The sequence below is a fragment of the Daphnia magna genome, linkage group LG1 (assembly GCF_020631705.1).
Source record: "Daphnia magna isolate NIES linkage group LG1, ASM2063170v1.1, whole genome shotgun sequence".
In the NCBI taxonomy this organism is placed as follows: Eukaryota; Metazoa; Arthropoda; class Branchiopoda; order Diplostraca; family Daphniidae; genus Daphnia; species Daphnia magna.
In genome coordinates this window covers 13,576,853-13,603,210 of record NC_059182.1, presented here as the reverse complement: position 1 = coordinate 13,603,210, position 26,358 = coordinate 13,576,853, and the positions used below count along the sequence as shown (strand labels likewise).

Here is a 26,358-nt window from a genome sequence, read left to right as displayed (position 1 = left end):
GGGATCTAGTTTAGAAGGAGGGCGCGTCAACTGTGCAATAGGAAAATTCAACAGCGGATGGGATATAGGGCGGCGTGTGATCCCGCTGCGAGAGAGAGACCAACTGACAACCATAAGGGCAGGGGGGGGGAGTGAAACGCCACGTTTTAAAAAAGCTGCACAAGAAAAGAAGAAGAAGAAGAAGAAGAAAAAAAGGGAGCTTTGTGTATACATCTACCTTTTGATTTTTTTTATTATTATTATTTTTCTTCATATTTCAACGACACAGAGAGGGGGAGAAAAAAAAAATGACGAAAGGCCTTAACAGTGCGGATGCCCTTGTTACATCAAAGAGGGCCTATACATGTTACTTTTGACAATACAAAACATATATCCAACCGGATATTTGATTTCTATCTCACCGAGTTTTATTTCGTCTTCTTTTCTTATATCCTTTTTTGATGTGCGTATATGTATAACAATTCGTTTTGTATCAGAGCTCAGTCCTACGTTAGAAATCGATGACGTCTTATGAATCAGAGTTATATTATTAAAAATCACCTTAGATTTATTCATTTTAATATAGATGGAAAAATGTTTGAAAAAAAAACAAACAAACAAAAACAAGATGGGCTTTATTCTAATTCATCACTGATTAATATATACTCGCAGGATGTTGGTGGATCGATTTAAATTTTCATCCGGGTGCTAAGCAAAACACAGGCAACAACAATAAATTTGAATCAAGGTAAATAAAGCTTATATACGGATTGATATTTATACGTGTAAATACATGGAGGATATACATCTGCGTGGCATTACAGACGTCAGGTAATATATATACACATTTTACGAAGATCCGCTGGATTGTGAAGAGACGGAGGGAGGATAAAAAGGGGGGCCTGAAACATTCGATACAATAGCTTTGATATATTTCCCTGTGCGTAAATCATTGATAAGTTGTCCGTGTATATTGACGCATCGAGCAACTCGGTTCATTCGTCCGTGCAACATTTATATCTATTGATTGAGGCAAACTCAGCCATCATCAAAATGGATGCTAGAATAAAAAAAAAAAATGTTTTGTGCGCGTCAGCAAATAACAACAGAGGCACAGCCTACATTTATTAATAGGGCGGCCTATATATTGATATCATTCTATACTGACTGACGTATATTATAATTGAAAAATCGTAAAAGACGCATTTATAGATTTTTTTTTTTTCAAATTGAATATATACCGATCGATCGATCGATCCCTTTTACGTCCTACTGTTGTTGTCTGCTACATCCGGTGCTGGTTTTAAAAAATATATTCTCACAAACAAAAAGCATCTACAAAAACTCATTTGATTTTTACTTGCTGCTGAACACGTTATTCCTGCCAATCTTTCATATTCACAGTTATGAAACATTAAAAAAAAGGAAAATGTCTAAAGTCTTATTACATTATTTGATTTAGTTCGTAAAGGCCTATATATAAAAGGCTACAGTAGATTAATAATAATAATAGGCTGCATTATACATCATGCCGTAGAATAATAATCTGGTATATATAGGAAAGGAAGAAGAAGAGAAATCTTTTGTTGATTCCTATTATGTAAAATATCCCTGTCGTCTCTTTTGTTTTGTGTATTTAAAAAATAAAAAAAGGAAAAAAAAAAAGAAAAAGAAGAAAGATAGATCCGATGTTGATGATGGCAGCGCTCTCCCCAACTTCGAAAGGAACCATTTCATTTGCATAAGGATAGGCCATCAGGAGCATGGGACAGCGACAAAAGTATAGGAAGAAAAGAAAAAAAGAGAACTACTTGCTTGCTCGCTTGCTGGTCTGGTCATGTTTCTCCTCCCCCCAAACTAGTCCTGATAATGCTGGTTTGTCCGACGTGTAAATAATATTCGAAACGTTCCGATCAGAAGGTGAGCGAAGCAGGCATCACAGCAGAAATATATACACACACACACACGCTGGGCTATATAGAGCCCAGCAAACTGCTGTGTGTACGTGACAAGCGTCGCTAATGTTACAGTAGATGTTAGCAGCACAGTTTGGTTGGACACGGATAGCTATAGGCTACACACACACACACGCAGCAGAGATAAACAAACAAAAAACAGAGTCGCGTATATAGAAAACGCGCGCTCGTTAAAATATTCAAACATCAACAACACAGGGTCCGCACGGCCGTATATCTAAATAAACGAATTTAAATCTAAATCGTGACAAAAAAAAAAGAAGAAGAAGAAGGGCGGTGATGTGTGTCTGCTGTTTGTCTATATAGCCTTGTTTTGGCTCTCTATATAGTACATATAAAAACTCACCCTTCTTCAATTTGATGATGTACAATAGAGAAAGAAAGAAAGAAAAAAAAAAAGGCCAAAGGGGGGGACAAAAAAGCGCATCAGAATGAAGGTTGGAAAGAAAGAAAAATCCGTTCAGTTTTGTTTATCTGATCTGTATATCGTTAGAGATATTTATTTTTCTTCTTTTCTTCTTCAACAAACACACACACGGCGGTAAATACATCGACAAGGTCTATACGGCTATTATATCATTCATCGACCCTTTTCGACTGTATACATAAAAAGAGAGCCAGCAGCCGAATCTTATACATCCTTGCATCTATCCCTCATAGCTATCGATCTATTGTATTCACTAGATGAGTTTGTTTTTTTTCTTTTTCTACATATGTTTATAATCCGCTAGGCATATATATATACACAAACATCGTTATCATCACTGCAGCGGTGTATACACACACACACATCTTTTATTTTTTTTTCCAGTTACAAGGAGGATAGATATTCAATACTATAAGTACTTTGTACATCTATGTATATAACTGCACGTATATATATATAAAGCCCAAAGTGTTATTATGTTGCACCGGGATATAGTGTAACAGGCCTAACAAGTGACACTCGATCTTTTGAGTATATGTATCGTATACGTCGTCGAAACTGTGACAAACGGATGATGTCCCCCCTTTTCCGACACGCCCCATATCTAATATACCGTAGAAGGAGTGGGCGGTTGTGTAGTGTATATATAGGTAGTCTTTATATACATGTACATATAAACGTAATAGCACAGAGTTTCTATCGTTATAATACCATCCGGAATCTTAATGGATTCTCAACAGCGACGGACATGATGTCAACTTTTCAGCTCGATGATGTGTGATGGCATCCCAGCATATAGAAATTTCCTTCCTTCTATTTAAAATTTAAAAAAATGCTTTCGTCAGTTTGATTTTTTGTTGGTTCCGCTCGCATGGCCGCCAGTGTGGAATGTCTCCTTTGCTGGACATCCATTTCGAACTATTGTCCAGCCCATGAAAAAAAAAAATAGCCGACATGCTGCTGCTTCGCATCTAATAATCAGCAGAGAGTTTATAGTAGGCGCGTCCCCCTTTTCTAGAGGGAGAAGGGGGACCGGTCGTCAATCCGTTTTTGTGATTACTACACAACGCCCGTGTCACAAGGTTAAATGGCGACAAAGAACACACACACCAGTGGGCTCTGTATATATTTTGGCCTTCCGAACCTATAAGGAGAGGGTGCGTTCGATAAAGGGAAAGGCATATACACACACTGGATGTGTGTGTGTGTGCGTGTGTGTGTGTACTATAGAGCTGCAATGTTCTTGCTCACATTGTATAGGACGACGTTGAAGTACAACAAAGAGCTTTCGGCTTTGATATCTTGATAAAAGACTCTTCAACTTTGCAACCCTCCAACTTTCGATCCCCCTCCTTTTCATCGGCCATTCCTTTTTTATTTTGATGTTGGCAGTAGCAGAGAGAAAAACGTGTTTGTTGATGTACATACGTTAAAAAGGTTCCAAATGGATCAGCGTTGTATCCCAGTTAAGAGACTCTCTGGGAGCTTCCGAAAAAAAAAATAAAAAGCGTATCGTATGGCCACTGGACATTGTGGACAAGTCCCTGAACCCCATTACATCCGGATGGTTGTATATAGATTTAATTTTTTTTTCTTGCAACACATCAAAAGAAATACTTTGCCAGCATCACAGATGGGATCAACATTCTTTTCCCTGGTTATTATATATGTATATAGTCAGCGGACGTATCTCTTTATGTATATACGTTATAGCCTGCGATATCACCTGGACTTTGAATGGGCTCATCTCGACAGACACAAACGTGAATGTTGTTGTGTCTACATTATAACGCGATTTGATAAACGGATATAGCATCAGCAAACAAGATGGACACTTGAAAGTGTTGCGTCATCGTTCTCAACGGCTTGTTCAATGAGACTTACGGTTGTTACACAGTTATGTTGATTTGCTTATTTATATAATGTCATCTTTTGTGATGTCTATAGGCTGCTGCTGCTTGTTGGGATTCCTAAAATATAATAAATAGGTAAAAGGAAAATCAAAAAAGAAGTTGTTTGAGAAAAGATATACAAAAGAGATGCAAGACGACGGGGTGTCCAGGAACAGCGGGAGGTCATTAGGTTCACGACGGGGGGTCTTCATTTTATTTTTTTTTATATCTCTGAATAAAAACACACACACAGGCTCTGTGAAGGTGTGATTCTTTTTTTTAATCAATAGACGGAAGGCTATGATGTGTGAACGTGTTATTATGAAAATATTTTCAGAGGGGGGTAAATCAAAGTAATCGTCCACGTCTTTCGTTGTTCGCACTTTTCTCTTCATTTAGCCCCCCCCCCTTTTTTTTGAATATTTATTTGACTGTTACATCTGATGTCGCATTCGAAAGGGGGGCGCGGTTATTGATTGGGTGTCCGTCTTTTGTTGCTTCTTCTTTTGAAAAAAAAAAAATCATTTTTCTTTTCAACAAATTTCACCGGTCGAGGGTCATATTTTTTTTTTCCAAAGAGCTTTTTTTTAATAAACGCAGTGATGATGTGATGCTATTGAAAATCAATGTTAAGAAAAGAGTCAACGAACAGAAAGCAAAGTCCCCCCCTTTTTCTAAAAAAATGAAATCTATGATTATTTTGTGTCCCTTTCTTGTTGCTGTTAGGTAACAAGAACATCGGAACAACGTTCCAGGGGAAGTTCTATATACGTTATATACGAAAAGAGAGGACAACCTGCAGGGCATCCGAAAATACGTATCCGGTGACTTGGGAAACCCCGATGGCGTGCGGATGAATCGCTAGAAAACAAATCCCTGTCAATTTCGGATGTCGACATGGTACGAGAACCAGACGACTATAAACTGAACCAAGAAAAATACATACGAAAGAAGAGGAGCTGCAGGGAAAGAAACAAGTCTTTCCTTTGAACAAAAAAACAAACAAAACAGACATCGATTTATTGGCGTAAGAATACCCAAGTAGCCGGTATCGTTAGCCGGAAGCGCAGTGTGAAGAAAGAAACAGAAAATTTATACAGACGCCATTCGACAATAACAAAAAGGGGCAGGGTATAACAATAAACTGAAGTAAAACTGGTCAATTATATGTAAGATGTAATTTTCTTTTTTTTTTTTTTTAATACCCAAGAAAAATAAAACGGATCTTTTTTTAAAAAAAACACTGTGAAGCTATTGTCAATCTGCGTGGACGTCCGTTGCGCATCGGATCGTTTGCCGGAAAGGAAAAAAACAGAAATAGGATAAGATGTACAAAAAGTATCACTTGAGTGTCTCTGTAGCCGATGCAAGACGGCCGGGCGATATTCGATAACCATCTTTTTTTTTTTTTAAGTTTCCAACGTTTAATGTAAATCCATTTTTTGTTTGTTGTTGTTGTGGCACATTCAGCACAGATCAGAAGGGAAATTCAAATATCTTGCTATAGTTTTGAGTGATTTATTTAAAAGATCGGTCGATTTGGGAAGAATGATATGTAAATGAGATGCAAATGAGCCAAAGAAATGGGGACGAAAATGAACGTTAGAATGGCGCGTCATTTTGTATATGATATACGGTATATTTGGATGTGGACACATACACGCACACGTAAAACACACACGCACCTACAACTGTACAACAAGACGCACGGCAACAACAACAAAAAATCGGTTACACGCACGAACGGGATTGCTAAATTGCAAAAATTAACCGATGATTGGACACGACGCAACCGTCCCATCGTGCGTGCATTTCATTATGCAAAATATGACGGGTGTGTCTCGAACTTTCTGTTGGGAACAATCGATACGTCGTGCTGGAAACAACAACAACGAAAGAAATGGAAGAAAACTAACAAAATGTGGATGAAAGGACACAAAGAAAAACAATTATTTGTGGGTGTGTGTAAATACATATGGGACAGTATAGATAATAACGTTGTTGAGGTGGTCTAAATGATGGTGAACGATGGAGGAGGAGTTTTTTTTCTTTTGAGGGGGAAGGGGTTCATCTTTGATTATTTTCTACACTCCGGATGAAAAACAAAAAAAGGATGAGAGGAACTTTAACGCCTGTGTTTTGTTGTTTTTGTTTTCACACAAAAAGCCGAATTTAAACAAAAAAATAATATTAAATTCATTATTATAGTTTACTGATAATGTGTGTCTAAATTTATCCAATTTTTGCTTTGAATTCGAGAAAATTCACACGCAAAATTTCAAAGCCGAATTTTTTTTATTAAATCAAAACTGTTTCTGTTTATGTATAAAAAAAATTATATCGATTTTTTTCAACTGTATTCTAACTCGATCTCGTTTGAAATTTTCATTCTATTTCAAAATTTAAATAGGGGGGAAAAAAAACGAATTTCAGATCCCAATTGAGAATCAAATGAAAAAAAAAAAACACGTTCTACACACACACACACGATCTCATTTTGTTTGGACAAAGGAAAATTCCAGAAGAAAAATATATAAAATTCAGACTGGAGAGAGAAAGAGAGAGAGAAACCCACACGCAAAACATCATCGTGCGTGTGAAACATAATTCAAGTGTGACCTGACTAGCGGTCCGAATCGCTTGCGTATATACGATATATCATTATCATGCAATGAAAACACCAAAGAAAAAATAGTTTCTCGATCGTATAGCGAATAAAAACAAGCCGAATATTCAACCTGTTATAATAGACACTGAAACGTAACTGTTGATTGGTTGAGACGATTGGTGTGGAAAGACAAAATAATTTTCATTAAAAAAAAAAAAAACAGAAAAAATGGGCCGCAGACAGAAGTTCTGGTTTGTGAAATACTCCGATGGTGTGCTAATGTACTCAATGAGGGGCGTGGCCAGCCGATAGATCCATCTTCTTGCGCGCCTGTAAAGATGGACACATCGCCTTAATTTTAGTTTTTTTTTTTTCTTAATTATCCCCAGCAACAGGAAATGCTTAAAGGCTAAAAGAAAAAGAAAAACTTACATCGACAAGGTCGGGATTGTGTTCGGATTGCGATTGGCGTTCGACGGCTGCAGCAACGTGATGATTGCGATAGGCCCGTTGGTCCTCTTCAAACTCGCGCAAGCGCTGATTGAAACGCTCCACTTGTTCCCGTCGGTAAACATCTTCAATCTGACATTCAATGACAAAAAATGAATTTTAAAATTTCCCGCAAAAAGATATTTATTATTACAGACACATATAACTAGCGATTAAAGCCTATATATATTTTTAACGATAATTTCAGGCCCCGAAATCAGTTGAAAAAAATTCAATTACACACGCCATTATTAGGAGCTTTTGTTGTCTGAATGACTTGATCGTCCGTGAAAATAAGAGGCTATCATCATCGCTGTTGTTATTGCCACCCGGTAGTTTAGCGTTAAATATTCAGAGGGACGAAACCGATTAGTCGGACAGACGATGACGAATTGATTGTTAAAAGACGTGCACATCATTTTTTCAAAAATTGAAACAATAAAAAAAAAATGTAAATGTTCAATGTTTTTGAAATGTAGAGAAAAAAAAAACAGAGACAAAAGTAGCACACAACTTATAAACGCGCGTGAAAACCGTCGTTTCTCAATTGCGACTCCGCCACTTGGGTTGATCGTCGTTTGGCGTGTTTCGGTTACGAGGCCTTAACACAAGTCAGCCGCTGTGGTGGAAGGTATCACCATTTTTTTATTTTTTATTTTTGTTTACCTCCCTTCTCATCTTTTTTTTTTTTTGATGATTTATTTCCTTTTTTAGGAAATGGATAGGACAGCTAAGAGGTGCACGGATGATTATTTCGGTCACACACAAACGTGCCAAGCGGTTAGGGGCGCTGTTTAGGTCGGCGCCGCTACGTCGGGCCACAACATTCACAGCCAATTTCCCCTTCGTTTTCACCTTTTCTTCTTTTCGACACTTATGCCCCCAACTCATTTGCCTATGTGCTGCAATCAGCCGCATATATTCCGGTAGTCCCCCCTCTGCTAAACCCACAGTCATTTGTCTAATAGAAGGTCCTTTCTTTTTTTTTATTTCTTTGCAGACGAGTTTGTTCTTCATATTTTTCAGAAGGGCTTCAATTCTTGAATATCGAAACCAAATTCGAATGAAAGAGCTTGTTTTCTTTTGCTGGTATAAGTCATCGCTCATCGAAAAGTCAGCCATTTTGTGTCCTTTCTCTTCGTCTCTATTCGCCCGGCTAACGTTTTCTTTTCGTCTGCTGCGCTATTTACGGTGGGGGGGGAATGCAAAAGAAATTTTTGAAACCGACGCGGTCTGTAACCACAAAAAGGAAAGAAGAAAAAAAATGGAGCTCACAAACACACACTCTATCATTAGAGGCTATTCAATCACCAGTGATGGCGTGCATATTGAATATTATATACGGTGGGTTCTGAGACTTGCTCCTGGAAAGGAAAAACAAAATGGCAGCGCTGCGCATCCAGTAGCTGGAAAAGTATAGACGTAAAAAAAAAAAAAGAGTTGAGCTAATGTGGTTATTTTCTTCTATTGTCATCACCTTTTCTTTTCTCTCTCTCCCTCTCTCTCAATTTCACGTCTATTTACATAAAAAAAGAAAAATAAATAAATAAGTGCGAATTTCCCGTGTGTGGCTGCGGTGGGTTGCCCCGGCCGCCAATCGGCCACGAAAACGAAAGCCACACCAGTTCGTGAAAAACAATTGACTGTTGCAACCAGTTGCTTATTAACTTGCATATCATAACGAAAAGACTCAACCGCTGACTGTCGTGACGTAGGATATTATTCAACCGCGCCATTATTAAAGACAACGATACGGTTCGGCATCTTTGTTTGACGGGTCGTGTACAGAGTCCTCTGAAGAGACGCTCCGATCATTTGATAATTGACAACATCGAGACCGGAAATCATTCAATCATAGGGCAAAGAGTCCCGACCACAGCAGTGCGGAGTGGTTTTCATAATAATTCAAGGGGAAGGGGGGGAGGTTGAAATAATGATTTGAAATGACTCACCCGAGCTGCTTCTTCGTCGAATTCGACACAACCGACACCGTCGAGACGATCCAGGTCGATCCAGCCTCGCCATTTAGCGCAAACGCCATTCAAAATGAAACGTGACTTGATGTGAACCTAAAAGAAACAAAATTTGAATATCATTATGTCATGTATGCGAAATGGAATGAAATATTTTGTTCAAACTTAAAAAATTTAAATAGCAATTAATTTTTGTTCTTTTCAAGGCAAGTTCAAAGCTCTTTTGTTTCAGTCGTATTTATTTCATTTTAAAGAAAAAAAAGGAAAACATTTTTGGTGAAGGAAATTAAAATAAGAAATGGAGACGAAAAGAAAAAAAAAGGACGATGGAAATGTGATTCTATCAGCGGTCATTTATAAATATCAATACACTGTGCTCCGCATTTTCTTAAAAAAAGGAAAAAAAAAGAAAATGAGACGACGTAAAAATAGGGGAAGCCACTGGAGAAGTCTATAAGAAAGAGAGGACAGATATAGTCAACGCCATTGTTGTGTTTTCTTTTCTTATTCGTCCTGCCTTCCTGTTTGTATATATATAGAGGGCAAAGATTCTACACTAGTAGATCTACTCAACCTGCCGCGTCTCTTCTTCTGCTTTATTGATAAAAATGACCTGTCGACAAGACAGTTGACGCGGACAAATTATCAGCAGCGGCCATGTCCTTATGCCAGAGCAAAACAGAGATCTACCTCCTTGCTTGCTTCATTTCTTTTGTTTTCACATTTACCTTGATTTTCTTTTTCTTTTTCTTTGTCAGTTTATTTTAGCTGATTTTGTTGGAACTTTGGGATTTTTTTTTTGTTTATTTTCTTTATTTCTACACCCGTTTGGGGGCTTCTTTTTCGACTTTGACAAAACTACCCATACCAATACGAATACCAAAGAGTGGCGTATATTAACTGGAAATAGCCGTCCAGTCAAACATATCCTCACAGCGGTCCAGGTATAGTTAGAGAATATAGCCGACCCCACTTCCTTCGAAAGGCACACATCAATTCGATCCATTTCAAAATGGCGGCAACAACTCATTTCCCTGGCCTGCTGGGAAGCTATAATCGAAATGATTTTGAAACATCATTTCTTGTTGTGTTTCTTGATAAAAAATAAATAAAAAAAAAGAAGAAGAAAAACTACTTCGCCATCATTTGTAATTAAAAAGAATTTCATTTTTTTTTTCTGAGAAAAAAAAAATATAATTTTGGGGTGTTGTGTTTTGTAGGAAGTCAGTCGACCAGGGAAAACAAAAAAAAAAACAAACATCTGCCGAGTCTACCTAGAAAACACAGTTGATTGTTACACGAGGAAAATGGTCACCCCTCCTTTATTTTTTTCAATCATGTTTTTTTTTTTTAGGGGGGGGGGATACTACGTAACAGAATTGATGCACACAAGTCACACATCGGTCATTTCTAATAAACGTTCAAACGCAAGGTTAAACCGTGGAGCACGTGCGACTACCTGCCTTCGCCTAAGGGCATATCGTTCGTATGAGCGAAAACCAAATTTAAATATTTTTCTCCCTTTTCTTTTTTGTTTTCCTCATCTCTTCCCCCTGCTGCACTAGATCATACGTGTCTATATGACGCACCCGGTCTATTTGAATAAAAAGCATTTTCGTTTTTGTTTTTTTGGTTTTTCGTTTGGTTTTTCCTAGCCAGTACCCCCAAAATAGAAAAGGGAAAAGGAAAAACATCATTTTTACATAAATTGGTTCTTTTTGTAGCACAAACACCCCATCTATGTAAATATTCAAATTTGTTTGCTAAAAAGAAAAGGGAATTTGGGCTTATTGCGTGTCACCAATGCCGCATGTTCTTACTGTATGTAAATGAGACAACCAGAAACAAAACAGCACAAATGAAATCACAAAAAAAAAAAAGAAATCTATTTAGGAATTTTATTTTCGTGTTATTGAAGAAACATTTCGTGTCTCCCTTCTTCCATTCGTTGGCAGAAGAAAAAAACAGGTTTGTTTTCTTTGTTTTGTTTTCTTAAATCTCGTTGTTTAAAGAAACTGATTACGATCGCAAGCATAAAAAGAAGCTACTTGACTGATATTGTCCTACGCAGAGATGCAGGGCGTGTAAAATAAAAAGCGCATCAAATTGGACAGGTTTTCATGTTTTCGTTTTGCGGCCGACTTAATCAGAACACCTGGACGCTCTTCAAAACGAATAGAAGAAAGACAAAAACAAGTGTGCAGCACTCTAGTAGCTGAAATAATCCAACTAGATCCCCCCCCCCCACACACACACGCACATTAGAATAAACGACGAGGGATCATTCATATGTCCAGGAAGCCGTTGGCGAGTCGTTGGTTCAACGGCAAAACAGGCTTTCATTAGAAGAGATGTTGCCATTAGAATGTTTTCAATAGGATGAGATGCAGAAAAGAAAGAAAAAAAGGTAAGTGGAAGAAGATATACTTTGCATAAAGAGCTGGCATCACGTATAGAAAATACGTGTCCGTCAGGTTGCAAAAACAACCGCAACAAAACAAAACAGGAAAGTTTTTTGAAGAGAAGCGACTCTGGGGCCGGCGGTTCACCAATGAACAGCATTTTCTTCTTTATTTCTTTCAAGTTAGAGAAATGGTTTTTTTCTTCTTTCTTTCTGACAAGAAAGAAGATCCAATTACATAAACAAGACACGTCTCCTTACACACACACACACACACACGTCAGTTTTCTTATATTTATTTGATATACCGTAGTAATAGGCTATAACCCCCCCTAGATAAAAAATAGGAAAATACAAAATGAAAGAAGGGAAATGTTTTAAATTTTATTTCATTGTGTTTTGTGCTTGTCCCATTTCGCTGTGCCCGGAATGCGTTCGAACATTCAACTTATGCTGTCGGTTTCCAACAACAACATTTACAGGAATGAGGATGTCGGCTCTATTCATCTTTTAATAAATTATATCCTATCTAATATATTATCTACTGGGAAATCCAATTTGATTTGATTTTATTCTTTACATTTTTTGTTGCCCCTTCTACGATGTTAAATTCTTGCGTATAGTAAAACAAAAACGAGTTGAATGTCGCAATAAAAGTATAAATGACGTTGGACGCATTTGCTGTGCGCGTTGGGAACACGTCGAAAACGTTTGTCTATTTATACGAAATTGACTTGCTTGATTTTATTTTAGTACGTGTATATTTTCTCTCGTTTGTGCCGACTTTTGCCGACGCCCCCCCCCCATCCATCCACCCTTCATTGCGCAAAGAGCAACAAACAAATATGTTTAGCTGACGATGATGTGTCTTCTCTTTGTTACGTTCCAAAGAGCGAACCGCCCCTCCATTGCCAAGGGCTTTTTATGCCATCGCAGTCCATTTGAGGAGCACGTCCTTCAGCTATTGGATGCGAGTGTAGGGATCATCACTCTACTGTGTGTCTGTCAATAATAATCGTTGGCTCTTTGCCATCGTCGTTTTAATGATGACAGCCGTTTATAGTACTGATGGCCGCTGCAAATAACGTGGAAGGGGTAGAGCGGGTGTAGGAGGTTTTAGTCAAACGGAAGGGGGGGAGGACTGACCGATAGGAAGACGCCCAATCCAATCACGTCGGGGATCTGTTGGCACATGCGCATCACCCAGTTCGTATCGATCCCACCTACACCTACACCGGCATTAAATAAAGGAAATAATTTTTTTTTTCTAACTTCCGCTCGTTTTTTGTTGTTGTTGTTGTTGTAAATAGCAGCGAATGCGCTTCTTCCGGGCGGATCTGACCTTATACTGCGTGTACCGCTAATTACAGAGACTTTCATTTTCTTACACGACGATGATGGATGGCAATATAAGACACTAATGCGACACATCCCCCAAAGGCGAGGAAAAGGGGGCGAATTATTAAAAAGAAATAAAATAAAAAATTGTAGAAAGAATTAAAAATAGAAACAATTATTTAAAAAACAAAAAGAGGAAGAAACGAAAATGGAGGAACGCGCGCTGCGGGGATACGATAATAGACCCCCTGCCCATATCCTCCGGTATCCCGGGGTAATCACAAGCGAAGAAACAGACCAAAGTCGTTGAAATGTATAAACGATGCGTGCCTTGCAGACGACAATTAAAAATTGAGGATGAGAAAGAAAAAGAAAAAAAAGAAAAGACTTTTAACTATTTCAGTAATTGAAAAGTACGACATCCTCTCGGAAAGAGAAAAAAAAAGAGCGGAAGTTGCTTAAAGCTACGCTGATCAACGTGCAATAAAAAAAAAAGTTTTGACTTTTATTCACGAGTATTTGTTTCTTTAAAAACAAAACAAAACATTTGCATTGCTTTTTTTGTTTTGTTCAATCTCTTCTTGATTCGTCAATGTGGATAAAGAGGAACCGTGCGCAGTCAATACCGGAAATGACTTCCAATTTTCTCTCTCTCTCTCAAAACTGAGTTAGAAACGGAATGATTTCAAAAGCTTTTCAGATTGCGACGCCGCGACCCACCCTCCCAGACCAAGATGGCCGACGAGCCCCAGCGGCGCAGAGAGAAGTTTTGACTCCGGAAGTCGGCAATAATCAGCCTGGCTTGCACACACAGTTCTTCTTCTTCATATGTATACTGTTGCAGCAACTTCTATACTAGCTACTACTACTACTACTACTATACTAGATGTATACACACACAAAAAAAAGGCTCAGGGTAATAACACCTTTTTCTTTTTTTCTTCAACAACTCGCCTCAAGGGTGGGACGAATGGGGGCGGTGTGTGTGCGTGTGTGTCTCAGGCTATTACACAAGCGCAGACACTGTACACACACAGCGGGAGTATCGTCTATATACACTGTGTTAAAAAGACAAGTATAAGCAGCAGCTTATATAAGATTGTATAAGCCCTTCACTAACTATTAGCTACCATCTTGTTTTTTGTCTTCTTTTTTAGGGACTATTTTGGAACCAGGAAGAAGAGGGGGGGATCTATATAGTGAGAAAGAAAAAAGAAAAGAGAATTGAGAGGGAGGAAGAAAAGAAAAAGTTAATTGCACTCAATTAAACAGCGATTGTTCCATGGCCGTCGGCGACTCCTTTCTTCCCGTTTAAATTTTTTCTTTTTTCCTTTTTTCCATTAAAAAAGGAAAAAACGCACACGATGGTATTACACAGCAGCACACACAGAGTGAGCAAAAGACAAGCTGCTAAAACTTATATACCAAGTCCTTATATTCTTTTGCCTTTTCTTACACACTGCGCTTATGGCTTCTATTATATGTGTTCCCCTTTGCTGGTCTAGTGAACTTGAGAGCCGTAAGACTTTTCTTATATAATGCTGGCCGAGTAATGTTAACTTTGCTCGGAAGTACGGCGCCGAAGCTAAAAATATATATATTTACCTGTGTGTGTGTGTGTATGTGGGGGGGTATATTAGCTGATAAATGGGGACACACACCAGCGTGTCTTGTGTGTCTTGGCCAGGGAAAATATCAAATTTGTTGTTGTTTTACGTGGAAGGCCAAACTAACCGGATGAAAGGAAGGACCTTTCGCTTCAGGGACAAATGTTTTTTTTTTTTTAAATCACATAAGCCAAACAAAATTACACAAGCCGCAGATATATATATATAGTAGTTCCATGGCCAATTAAAGTTGATGCTGATGTGTATAAGTAAATTTTAAAATAAAACGTTCAAAATGAAACCCCGAACGATTTTGTTTCAATTGAATTTTGAAAAAGACAATTTGCAATGGCTATATTGATTCGTGTGTTCCACGGTTATGCAACTATTGACCTCGTATGTAGCGCTATTTTGGTTTGGGACTGTCACTCACTATTAAAATGCCGATTATTTATCGTTTTAGTTGATATACGATGAGAGACGTTCAGCAAATCAGACTGTCCCACCTTATTTTGTTAAACGGACAGTCAATCGGCCGTTCAAATGGCATTTTTGGTTGACCAAAAAAAGCGTGGCAACGTTTGTGGCCATCGCTGTACATTACATATCTATCCAGTATGTACACAGTTAGAAGTATATATATAGCAAGTTAGATGTAACAAATGGTTAACCACCGCAAAGAATCAGTAGAGAGAGACCCCCGCGAGACATAAACCCACAACAACAAAAACATTTGCGGCGGACTCGCAATTCCTTTCAATGCGCATTCAAATCGTTTTCAATACCCGGTTGATATCAAACAAAATGAAAAGGTATAAAGAATCCATTTCAAATCGAATGGATTAATTTGAATCTTATTTAGACATTTCTAATACGATCCTATTTTCATTTTTTTTCTTTCTGCCGATTCGAATTCCAACATTCCGCAGACGAACTATCGAGCCGCATTTTTTTAAAATAGCAATTCAACTCATTCAAAAGCATCTCTTTTTTTTAAATAGATGTAAATTTTAAGAAGGGAAAGCTAATCCTACTGTCGGCTACTGGTCTTCGTTATGCGCTTTTTTTTTAAATGCAGAAAACGTGGGGCAAATGTTTGCGAGGGCAGTGATAAATGCAGGATGATAGTTCGATTACAATACAAATGTGTGTTTCAGTCCCCCTAAAAAAAAAAAAGAGGGCCAGTTGGCCGCCGTTACATGGTCGCACTCTTGAACAGGAGTGCATGATAGCAATTGTGCAGGAGCCTTGCAAATACATTCAGGAGGAATCAGTCGAGTGGATAAATACAAAGAAGGACCCCATATGGGCCGTATTTTCATGCGAAGCCTCTTAATGTGATATCCTTCAAGTTCTGACTATACACACAAGAAAGAGCGAAAAAGAAAAAAATACGATCAAAAGCGCATTCCTTTTTCATATTGTTTGATTGAAATGTCGGCATCGCTAAATAGATTTTTATGTTTCGGCGGCACACCCTTTATTTATTTTTGTTTTGTTTTGGCCTACTCGAAAATATGATTAATTGAGGGAGATGATTGTTCCTTTCAAAAAATGAGCCACTCGTGTGTGTGTGTGTTTGGCTATTCATTTGGAAACAAAAGGCGAACGCATCAACCTCTGAGGGGTGGGGGGTCTGTGTGTGGGCGCGTGCCCAGTTCTGGTGTATCCACCGAGTTCTTTTTTCTTTCTTCGTCTTTGATGTATAATCCGTATCGACGTTGAAATGGAGCCAACTAGAAACATTTGCCAAACAGGATGAAAACATTTGACAGACACAAGCGATCCGTGCGGCTCAATTCCGCACGTAAATGATCCCCCCTTTTTTATTCGATGGCACCGGAAGAAAACAAAAAAAAAATAGGAAGAAGAAAAAAGAGCAGAGCGGTATCCCTTTTTACCTATTTAACGAAATAAAATGAAATCGGAATGTTTCGCATCGGTCGCATCCGTGTTTAAAAAATAAAAAAATTTAATTTTTAACAGTAAACACACACACGGCCTTTATTTACAGGGGGGGACTCTTCTCGCATATAAAACAGATGCTCGGCCATTTGATAGTTTATCGTCTCCGGTGGTCCATTATCTACGTTGTTTTTCTTCTTCCAACCCTCTTGTTATAATCATTAACGCTGTGTGAGATCGTCAAACTAATTTATAATACACACACACAGAGAGAAGAGTGTATAAATACCGAAAGTGATATAAAAATATGGCCCAAATGGAACAAGATCCAGCGCATCTTCGTCTCTTTGGAACAGATCAACACCGAATGTATATAGTCTATATACTATGACTCCATCTTTACTTAAACAAGAGTTTGATATGAGCCTTAGAAACAAATATAAAGAGACCTGTCCGATGCGAGGAAATATGTACGTCTTGGATCCTATTTCGTCGTGTGTAGGCTATACTAATACATAACCAGTTGCAGCGGGTATATAGTGGATGAACGACCCGCCATATTCTCACATTACACTGTCACCCCCCCACCCTCCTATACATGTATTATATGCACTACATATAAAACATGTTTCTTGGCTCGGGGGTTAGAGTGCCCACCAAGAAAGATTTCCGTCCTTTGTTTTTTTGTTTCTTGCTGGAACAATAAATTCAATATCCACAGCAAGAGGCAAGTCTTTATTCATTTAAAGTTGAGGGGAGGGATGGAAACTTTGTTCTTAAAACACGGATGGACGTATAAATGTGACATTTAGGCCTATACTAGTGGGCATAGACATCAAGCGCCTCCTGGACAACCATCGACCTACCAAAATCAGCAAATTGGCGTTTAAACGAGCGCATTTTTCTGCGACTATTTCTCTCCTTTTCAAGGCGATTGATTTGTGGAGGTTGTTTAGGGCTCGTTAAAATTGCAATAAAAAAGGGCCAATATGTTGACCAGGAATTTACACATGAAACTATATAGCTCGAGCTCAAAACTTTCTTTTTATTTTTTATTTTGAACAGAGAAAACAATTTTTCGGTTAAGAAAAGGGAGGGAGGATCGTCTGTGGTTGTGTGTCTTGAAAAAAAAAAAATCTCTATTGTATTTTTTTTTTTTGCGTTGGCTGTTATGTTTTACGACCGGACAGGAGGAATATATCCAGCATTTAAAAAAAAAAGAGGGCAGGGTTGTAAACAAGACACATCAGTCTTTTGTCATATAGACACTGGGTCGTGACCCTTTCTGTCGCTTCTTCATCTTGGAAAGAAAGAGAAAGAAAGATCTTTGATTTTTTACGACAGCCCTTTACTGGTATATGCATCTGCTATATCAACGGCCAATATATATACGACACGGATGTTTCGCCTTGCTGACGACAGCCGTTTTTCAAATGTATATAGACGTATACGTATATATAAGATATAGATATTCTTTGGTTGTGATGGTGTACGACTGTGTGCGTACTCCTCGAACTTTGCGATCAATGGCGGAGAAGAATTACCTCCCCCAAAAAGAAAACAATAAAACAATATATAACGCTATACGTATAGACGTGCTTAATACAAAACTGGCCAGTTAAAGGGCGGGGGTCATTTTGTGAGAACTATCGAATTGTTGAGGTTTCTTTTCTTTTTAACCCTTTTTCCCAGTGAAAATTCTGATTTTTTTAACGGCTATACTCAAATGTGGGCACGGTACATGTTCTCCTTGGCAGGCTATTGGTTTCTTATACGTATATTGTTTAGTGTCTCTTACCTTGCCCGGTTCCTTGTCGAAATCGCAATCGCGGTTGGCGTCGCTGCTGAAACCCCACGTGCCTGGACCGAAGACTAACTGGAAGTTGGTGCCTGTCGCCACAATCGCCTATAAACAAAATAAGGGTTTTTTTTAATGTTTTCTTTCAGGGTTGCAATTTATAAGATGGCATTTTTGGTTTCTTTTCCTTGTATAGCATTCAATTTAATTATGAAGGGTATATACATAATGAAATCACGAAATAACATATTGTCGTCCTAATCTAAATTTTCATTAGACACGTCATTCTTGTAATGTGGAAGGAAGAATGCCACATTCTTTGACCGAGAGAAGCCATTTCCAGTTTTGTTGTTGAACTACAGTTAACGCATATGCACATCAGCTCATTATCTGAGTAGCTGATATCGGTGAAAGGAAAAACAAATGTATAAGAAAAAGAAGAAGGGAAGTCTCAGTGATCCGGGTTCACTTCAGTACACGTATCAATTTCGCCTCGACGGCCAAAAAAGAAAACAACTGAGAGGCTACTCCTTTTGCTTCACGACGTGTAAAGTGATCGCGGCCGTAGCGACCATCGTAACCGAACCATTTGAATGATCCTTCTTCTTTTCTTTTTTGCCATCACTTGTCAGTCTTCGCTTCGTGTCCCAGGGACATCGTACTGTACTTTTTCAAAAGAAATAATCCGTTTCTTCGAGTCGTTCGGTCGCCGTTTCTTGTGAATACATGCGGCCATCGCGGCCACCCAAACTTTAAGAAGCCCGTCAAGTTCGAGAAAGACACAAAAAAAACAAAACCCAAGTCCGTTCTTTTTCACTTCTTTTCTTAAAAAAACAAAACAAAAGATGCATCTAAAGAACAACCTAACTGACAATCACGCAAGGACGCCTTGATTTCAGCTGTTCAAGAACTTCCAGTTTACGCCACCGTTGCATTTGCCATTCGTTTACGTAGAAATCCGGCTCGTATATAATAAGAATCAATAGCTGCGAGTGTCGGTGTTAAACGTTAGCCGAGCGTGAATGTATATAAAAAATTTTTGAATTTCCTGGAAAAATGAGTGCAACTGGGTTCCTGTTTTGTCCAGTTTCCTCATTGGCTAAAACAACAATTTCCTTCGGCTGTTGATGGGGATTCGAATTGACAAATCTCTTTGCTTTTTTCACGTCGTCTTCAAATCTAAACGTAAAAGCAAAAGCGTTGAACCGTTTTTGTTTGGCGATTTGTCAATCGACAGGATGTTGATTAGATTATTTTTAGCTAGAAAAAAAAAAAAAAACAGAAAAACTCTTTCTTGAGAATTGTTTTGCGGTTAAATCATTTCGCTTATCGACTAACATTTTCCTCTCCAGAAAATGTTTAGTCGAGTGTGTCATTGATAACGTCTCTTGCCGTTGACATACAACAAAAATGCGTTGCGTCTTTCTTATTGTTGTGTGCAGACATGAAACGTTGGGCCTGCGACTCGTATCGATCGCTACACAGTTACGTCATTTTTGTAATAAAAAGTCAGCGGCAACGTTAACCTTCGTTCAAATTCGTTTTGCAACTCGTCAAGAACGTCAAAGTCTCTTCTTCTTCTATTTAACGGAACGGATCAAAACCCATATCATCCGGTTGGTTGAGAAGAAAAGTTGGAAAGCATCAAACAGCGCAAGTCGCAAGTATATAACCTACACAAAAGTATATGGCATAACGGGCACAGTGCCCAACTGATGGCTCCCGAGGATCTTATTGATCCACTTCTTTTTCTATCGTCATCGCGTCTGTGATATTTAGACGCTGACTTGTGATCTCTCTTGGCAGTCTTCTCTCTCCCCCTATTGGTTAGGAGGGGGGGAATGTTATATCCACTCCCCTTCTTCTTTTGCCTTCCTTGTTAGCAAGTCCCTCAAGAGTTTGATCTGCGTCGGCACCGGAGTTTTAACATCCAAGCAGCTCATTAGCGTCTCATCAGTTACGTGTCATATATATAGGCGAACATATTATGGAGCATCTGCCCACTTTGGGGATGTTCCCTCTTTATTGCCCATTTGAATTGTTTATTTATTTTATTTATTTTTTTAAAGGAAAGAAAATTGTCTACTCACGATTTCAGCGTGTCCTTCCCGACATCCGGCAGCGAATCTCATTTGGCGTTCCTCCATCGGTCGATCTCGAAATCCGACGTACCTCACCTGAATACGTGTGAAATAAATCAAAGGATTGAATCAATCATAAACATAGTACAACTAAATGTTTCGTAGAAATGGGACGTTAAGTTGCCATGTCAAACAGATGTAAACAGACAAATAAATGATAAACGTCATATAGAAATGAACGCGGTTCTCTCAATTTTCGTCGACCACTTCATTATATCACGTTTTTTGTTGTTGTTGTTGTCCCTCTTAAGTATTAAATATCTAGTAGGCTACTATATCTTTTAGCTTCGAATGTGGCCAACCACCAACCGCCAGCATGACCACAGTTTATTCTTCGGTTGGAGCTTCACGTTTAAACACAAACGGCGAAAGTTGTCTCATTTTTGGTGTGGGGGTAAAAAGCGCGCGCTTTTTAAAAATAAGAAATCACTAACAATTGGCTCCCAAAAAAAAAGAGGCGAATGTGCCATAGATCAATGGAGCCATTACACAAATGTTCTAGCAGCAATGCCGGACAAGAGGGCGGCTGCAAATGCGTTTCTTCCTCCAGCTCATCTTTTGATTTTATTATGATCCTCTATTTTTATTGTCCTCCTCTGTCGATGTGTGACGCATTGACTATCGTCTGTTCCGCACAGTTTTTATTTAACAGCCTATACAAGATGCAGCCGTAAATAGGCTATTATATCAATAGATGACCGATTGAGAGAGAAAACCCGTCCATTTTCCTTTTTTTTTTTCCAAAGAAGAGAATAGCCAAAAATGCAAACATTTTGACTGTCGTTGAGCGATAGACATCATGGGGATCTATTTATGCCAAAAAGTTAAATGTCTACCATAGTGGTGACATATCCCTTTTCTATTTAGCTGACCTGCCTCTTTTTGATCCTATATAGAGGGCTAACCGCTATGTACAGTTGGGCCCTTGCAAGACGATCCAGGAAAATGAACAAGTCATCGACGGACAATAAGGTCAAGATATAAACGACATTGTTATGGCGACGAAAGAAGCAACATATATATTTAGGTCGTTTTTTTTTTTCTTTTCAAACACATTATCATCTGTCTCAATTTATTTTTGCTCACATCTCAAAAACTGGCCTCTTGTCCGGCCCCCGAAAAAATGCTCAGTAGAAATGGCGTTTGTATATGGGGGCGCTCTTATTATTGTCACCTTTTAAAATAGATTATATTAAAAAAAAGGAAAAGAAAATCCCCGTGGTGTAGAGAGTTGCTCGTTTCGAAGACGACGTTCTCACACAACAACAGAGACGGAGACTTTAGCCAGCGGGAGGGCCGTCTATGCGTTTTTTTTCTTTTCTTTCTGGAAGTTCCCTTCTTCTTTTTTTTCTTTCTCCCCCGTTGCAGACAATAACACATTGGTGAGAGTTGCTCAGCCGAGCGTGGATCAATAATATATAATATAATGACTTTTTGTGAACAAGAAGAAGACGAAAGAACTTCGTGTTTAACGGAAAAATATATATAAGAAAAGGGAATGAGAGAGAGAGAGAAATATATGAGTTTTTTTTTCTTTGCTGGATGGCCTTCTGATCGGTGTATAGTATTATTACAGCGTCAGGGTGGAATGTGTCTCGAAAAAAAAAAAAAGGAAAATGACTTTTGCTGGACAGTTAAATACGTGCATACTGAAAACACGGGGGCGAAAGAGTTTGAAGCGTGAAGCCTATATAGCTTTTGATTATTATCTGGATATGATATGTTTATATGAATATATATATATATACGAACAAGAAGTCTATCTATACAATTCTGGGTGTTAAAATAACAGAAAAACAAAAAATGTTTGAGAGTGTTGTGTGGCTATATCAAACCGCGAGAATATAATCTCTATACCACAAAGTTATTATTCTTCCCTTATACGAGCGCTATATTCAATTTCACCGGGGGTTTTCCTCGTCAATGTTTTGCTACATAAAATTTGGTAGGTCGCATTTAAAAAAATAATAATAAATAATAATAATTTAATATTTTCGAAGCAATGATACTCTTTAAAAAAATGAGTTGGGTTTTGTGTGTGTAGGATGGAATGATATAAAAAGAAGGTGCACAGCACTTTTAGCTGGAAATCAAATGAAAGAAATGGATTGTTCAATGGCCTTACCTCGGATTCGCGGCTGAGCCGACGGAAGAGCTCGTCGGATTCGAAGCGGCCCTTCTGATCGGGAATGACTCGCGGGACTCTGTACATCAAACTGGGCTTAGTTTGCTCGTACAGGCCCATACCTCCCATTGAATCGTATGGCAACATGCTGGACAGCAGATGCTGGGCCGCCGTTTGGTTCATTCCCTTGTACATTTCTTGTTTGCTTCACCAACAAGAAGTCGCACAAGTCACACGAGTTATTCAAAGTCAATCACTTGGACACAACAGCACTTTTCCCGCGTGAAAAATCAACCGTCATCAGCGGTCAAAACAATTTCGAGTTTCGTTCTCTCTTTTCTTTGACTTTGACCTGAAATAAATAGAACACAAAAAATATATTGAATTAAACTGTACAGGTAATATAATGACGAAAGAATTTCTGAACAAGAAATCAATAACATTATTTCCTCCCTTCCCCCCCCCCTTCTTCCGCCCAAAATGGTCCGGTAGTTGACTGGCAAGAAACCCAGCAGCCCAAAGAACGACCGGTTTTTTTTTTTGGTTTTTTTCTTCTTCTACTTTAAATATCTTTGATGGTTTTTTATGTTGTCTTTAAAGAAGAAGAAAAAAAAAAACCAAAGAGATTGTTCCTTTTGATTGGGGTGTTGATTAAGCTCCTGTCAAGCGTTTGCGCGCACGAGTTCTATGAGAGTCTCCAGTCAGATCATTTCAAAAACAAAAAAAAAGAAAAGGAAATTAAAGAAAATTTCAAAAGAGCCAAATTTTCTTATCGATATGCTCGCTTAAACAATCTTGGAAGATTAGGGCAACTTTACAACTGGCAACTGACTCAACGTTAACAACAGGATTTTTCCAGCAGCTCGATTTGATTTGATTTTTGTTTACAGGTCAAATGGACATGAATAATCACCTCATTAACTATAGCCGCACAATTTTATTCGTTTTCAAGTGTGCAAGGCACAGAGCTCTCGAGCTTCAATCACATTGTACACGTATACGATCACATAAATCAACACTCTTGTTTTTCCTGTTTAAACCGATAACATAACAAGAAAATAACTGGCTTACCCGAATTACGCTTTCCCCTAGAAGGGCTGGCCTATAGGCTATGCCCACCAAGGCTTTATATCTAAACGCCTTTCGATTTCAACCCAACACTTGTCCTTTTATTGACCACTCGTTAAAACGCTCGCAATCACGCAATTTAACGTTATTTATAAAAACCAATTTTCTATTATAAGCTCTAATCGCTACCAAATGGGGGTTTAACCAAAAATAAAATGTATCAAGGTAAAAACAAGAAGCACGAGGTAAGATGCGGTACGTACTGGCGATATATGTCCGACGCGCACAGGTGTTGCAGACGTTCACCACTTGTGTTTAGTTTCTTTCTACGTTATGATGCTGCTATGTTATTGTCGTACACCGCAAGCACTTGAGTCAATAAAAAAAAACAAAAAAACGGGCGATATTAAAAGGGAAGCCGCTCCACCCAAACACTTGATTCAATAACGAAAAACGTTTTCGAGTCAGCCTCCCCCTTCCACTGAAGTTTTTGAACACGATTCAAACGAACACCAAAATCCAAAACAAACCAAAAAAAAAAAAAAAACCCAAAAAACAAAATTGTTGTTTTACGGGGGGAAGTTGTTGTTGTTGTACAGAGTGTATATATATATGTATATATATATGTTGTTTTTTTGGCCACTGTTGCGTATATGTCCTTCTAGTTCGAGACCGGAGCAACGACTGAACAACTACTGCGCTCCGTGTGTAGGTAAAAACTCTTTTTCTTTCTTCTTCACCGTTTTCTTTTCTTTTTTTTTTTCTTGAAAGGTTTGTTCCCTCCACCACGTCTATATAGGTAGCCTTGTGTATAGGAAGAAGAAGAAGAACACAAAAAAAAACAAAAACGAACGAGCAGAGAAAGAGAGAAAATGTGAGATGGTCTAATCCGCCGTCGGCAACGCTCACAGCTCGACTGTGTTTTTCCCCAAACTTAGACCCGCCATTATTTGGGTGTCTACATATATATATATACCGGGCTATATAGCCATTCGGACTTCCCCCCCTTCCCAAAAAAAAAAAAGACCGGAATATATAGCAGCTATTGTGTGTGTGTGTGTGTTTATGGCTATACAAGCCTTATAGCCTAGTAGTAGTAGTAGTAGCAGCGGTGGTTGAAGTAAAAAAATAAATAAATAGTTCCAGTTGCTGCAGGAGCTAACAGGGAAAAGAAGGTGATTGGTCGATGGGTTGGCTATGTACGGAAAAATAAAAGAGAAACAAGCCGGCCGAAAACAGACTGTGCGCTTCCAGTTTGTTTGACTGCGCCCACTTTCCTTCTCCTTTCCTCGGCAGGCCCGTCCCTCCGTCCCAGTCGATGGGTGTGGCCATCCTCACTGGTGGGTGGGTTAAAAGAAGAGAGGGATACACTTCCTTCCCCCTGTGTCCTATATTTGTATGATGTCTAGTTTGATGTGCGTGCGTGCGCTAGACGCTGGCCAGCTTCGCTTTCCTATGCACACACGTTTGGTGACTGCTTCATGGCCAGCCTTCTTTTCAATACTGTGCCTTGCCCTTTTTTGTTTTGTTTTTTTCCTTTTTTCCTCTGATGGATGATGTCGTGTCAAGACCAGTAGCCATGACGGAAAAGGGGCGGAGTTCCACCATATTACATGCCCTGCCTTTATAGATGTCAAACAAAAAAAAAAAATAAAAAAAGCGGACGACTAAACGCAACACAAATTCACGACACACACTTTAAAATGCCCGTCTTGGTGTTTAACGGTACGCCTTTGCTCCATAACCTTAAAAAAACAAACGAAACACTAATAGAGTTTTCTTGTTATTTTTTGTTTTTTTTTTTGTGACCGGAAATACGTAAAGATGAAGGTTTCGAAAACTGAATTCTTATGTTCTTCACGTAAGATCATTTCATTTTTTTTTTAAACTGAAAGAAACAGTGTACAATACCATCAAACCCATTTTTTGTTTTTGTTTTTTACCATTAAAGAAAAGGCTCATTACACAGAACTGCAGTCCCCTTCTTTCCTATTTAATAAGCATTAAAAAAAAAAAAGGCTGGCCAGGGCCGTCTAGTGTTTCTTATACTGTGACGGAAGCCCAGCAAAGGATATAAAGAAGAAAATGAACCTCTTTCTTTTTTCGAAGAAAGTGCTTGTCTATTATACACACAATGGGCTGTTTTCAGCTAATATAACGAATATAATGAACGTTGATGTTTTGTGTCGTTTTGTAATGATCCCTCCACCTCCCCCCTTTTCTTTTTTCCGAGAAAGAAAGAAAAAAAAAACAAAAAAACAAAAAACAAATGGGAAACGCGTATAGTAGCAGACTACATGTAGGTCCTGAATCACCAGCTGTTTTGTCGTTGGGTTGATCGAAGAAACGAAAAACAAGACCATCACAAAGTTTTGGAACGATTAGCACTTGGCCGCTAGAAAACTGTCGCTAAACTGCTGTGCGTGTGTGTATAGTGTGTAGTAGTAAAAAAACAAAACAATTGACAGCACAAAGGCCACCCACACGTTTTGCCTCCATAGAGAGCCAACATTCTCTGCAACTGTTGGCAAGTGTATATATCCATTATCAACTCATCACTGATGACCAATGCACTAAAAGCACTTAGCTTCTTGTGCATAATAAAACACGAACGGATTGCTCTACCAAAGT

The 26,358-nt window shown here is 38.6% G+C and overlaps 1 protein-coding gene and 1 long non-coding RNA gene across 4 annotated transcripts; one reads left to right on the top strand and one right to left on the bottom strand.

Annotated features, from left to right (window-relative positions):
* Window positions 1–5,892: 5,892 nt before the first annotated feature.
* Window positions 5,893–24,648, bottom strand: LOC116936663 (protein big brother). 3 transcript variants are annotated; one of them, XM_045169099.1, is made up of 7 exons: window positions 24,301–24,648; window positions 22,660–23,011; window positions 20,484–20,570; window positions 18,394–18,501; window positions 9,324–9,440; window positions 7,315–7,464; window positions 5,893–7,212 (listed from the first exon to the last, which is right to left on the bottom strand). In XM_045169099.1, the coding sequence occupies exons 2-7, from the start codon at window positions 22,852–22,854 to the stop codon at window positions 7,168–7,170; spliced, it is 702 nt and encodes a 233-aa protein (XP_045025034.1). In that variant the 5' UTR covers window positions 22,855–23,011; window positions 24,301–24,648; the 3' UTR covers window positions 5,893–7,167. The 3 variants fall into 3 exon arrangements, with proteins under 3 accessions (XP_045025034.1, XP_032799769.1, XP_032799770.1); XM_032943878.2 differs by lacking the exon at window positions 24,301–24,648 and adding an exon at window positions 23,991–24,294; XM_032943879.2 differs by lacking the exon at window positions 24,301–24,648 and adding an exon at window positions 23,731–23,952.
* On the top strand, window positions 19,786–20,713 carry LOC116936664. The gene is made up of 2 exons (XR_004401797.2): window positions 19,786–20,057; window positions 20,173–20,713. It is a non-coding gene; the product is annotated as an uncharacterized LOC116936664 (long non-coding RNA).
* Window positions 24,649–26,358: the final 1,710 nt, after the last annotated feature.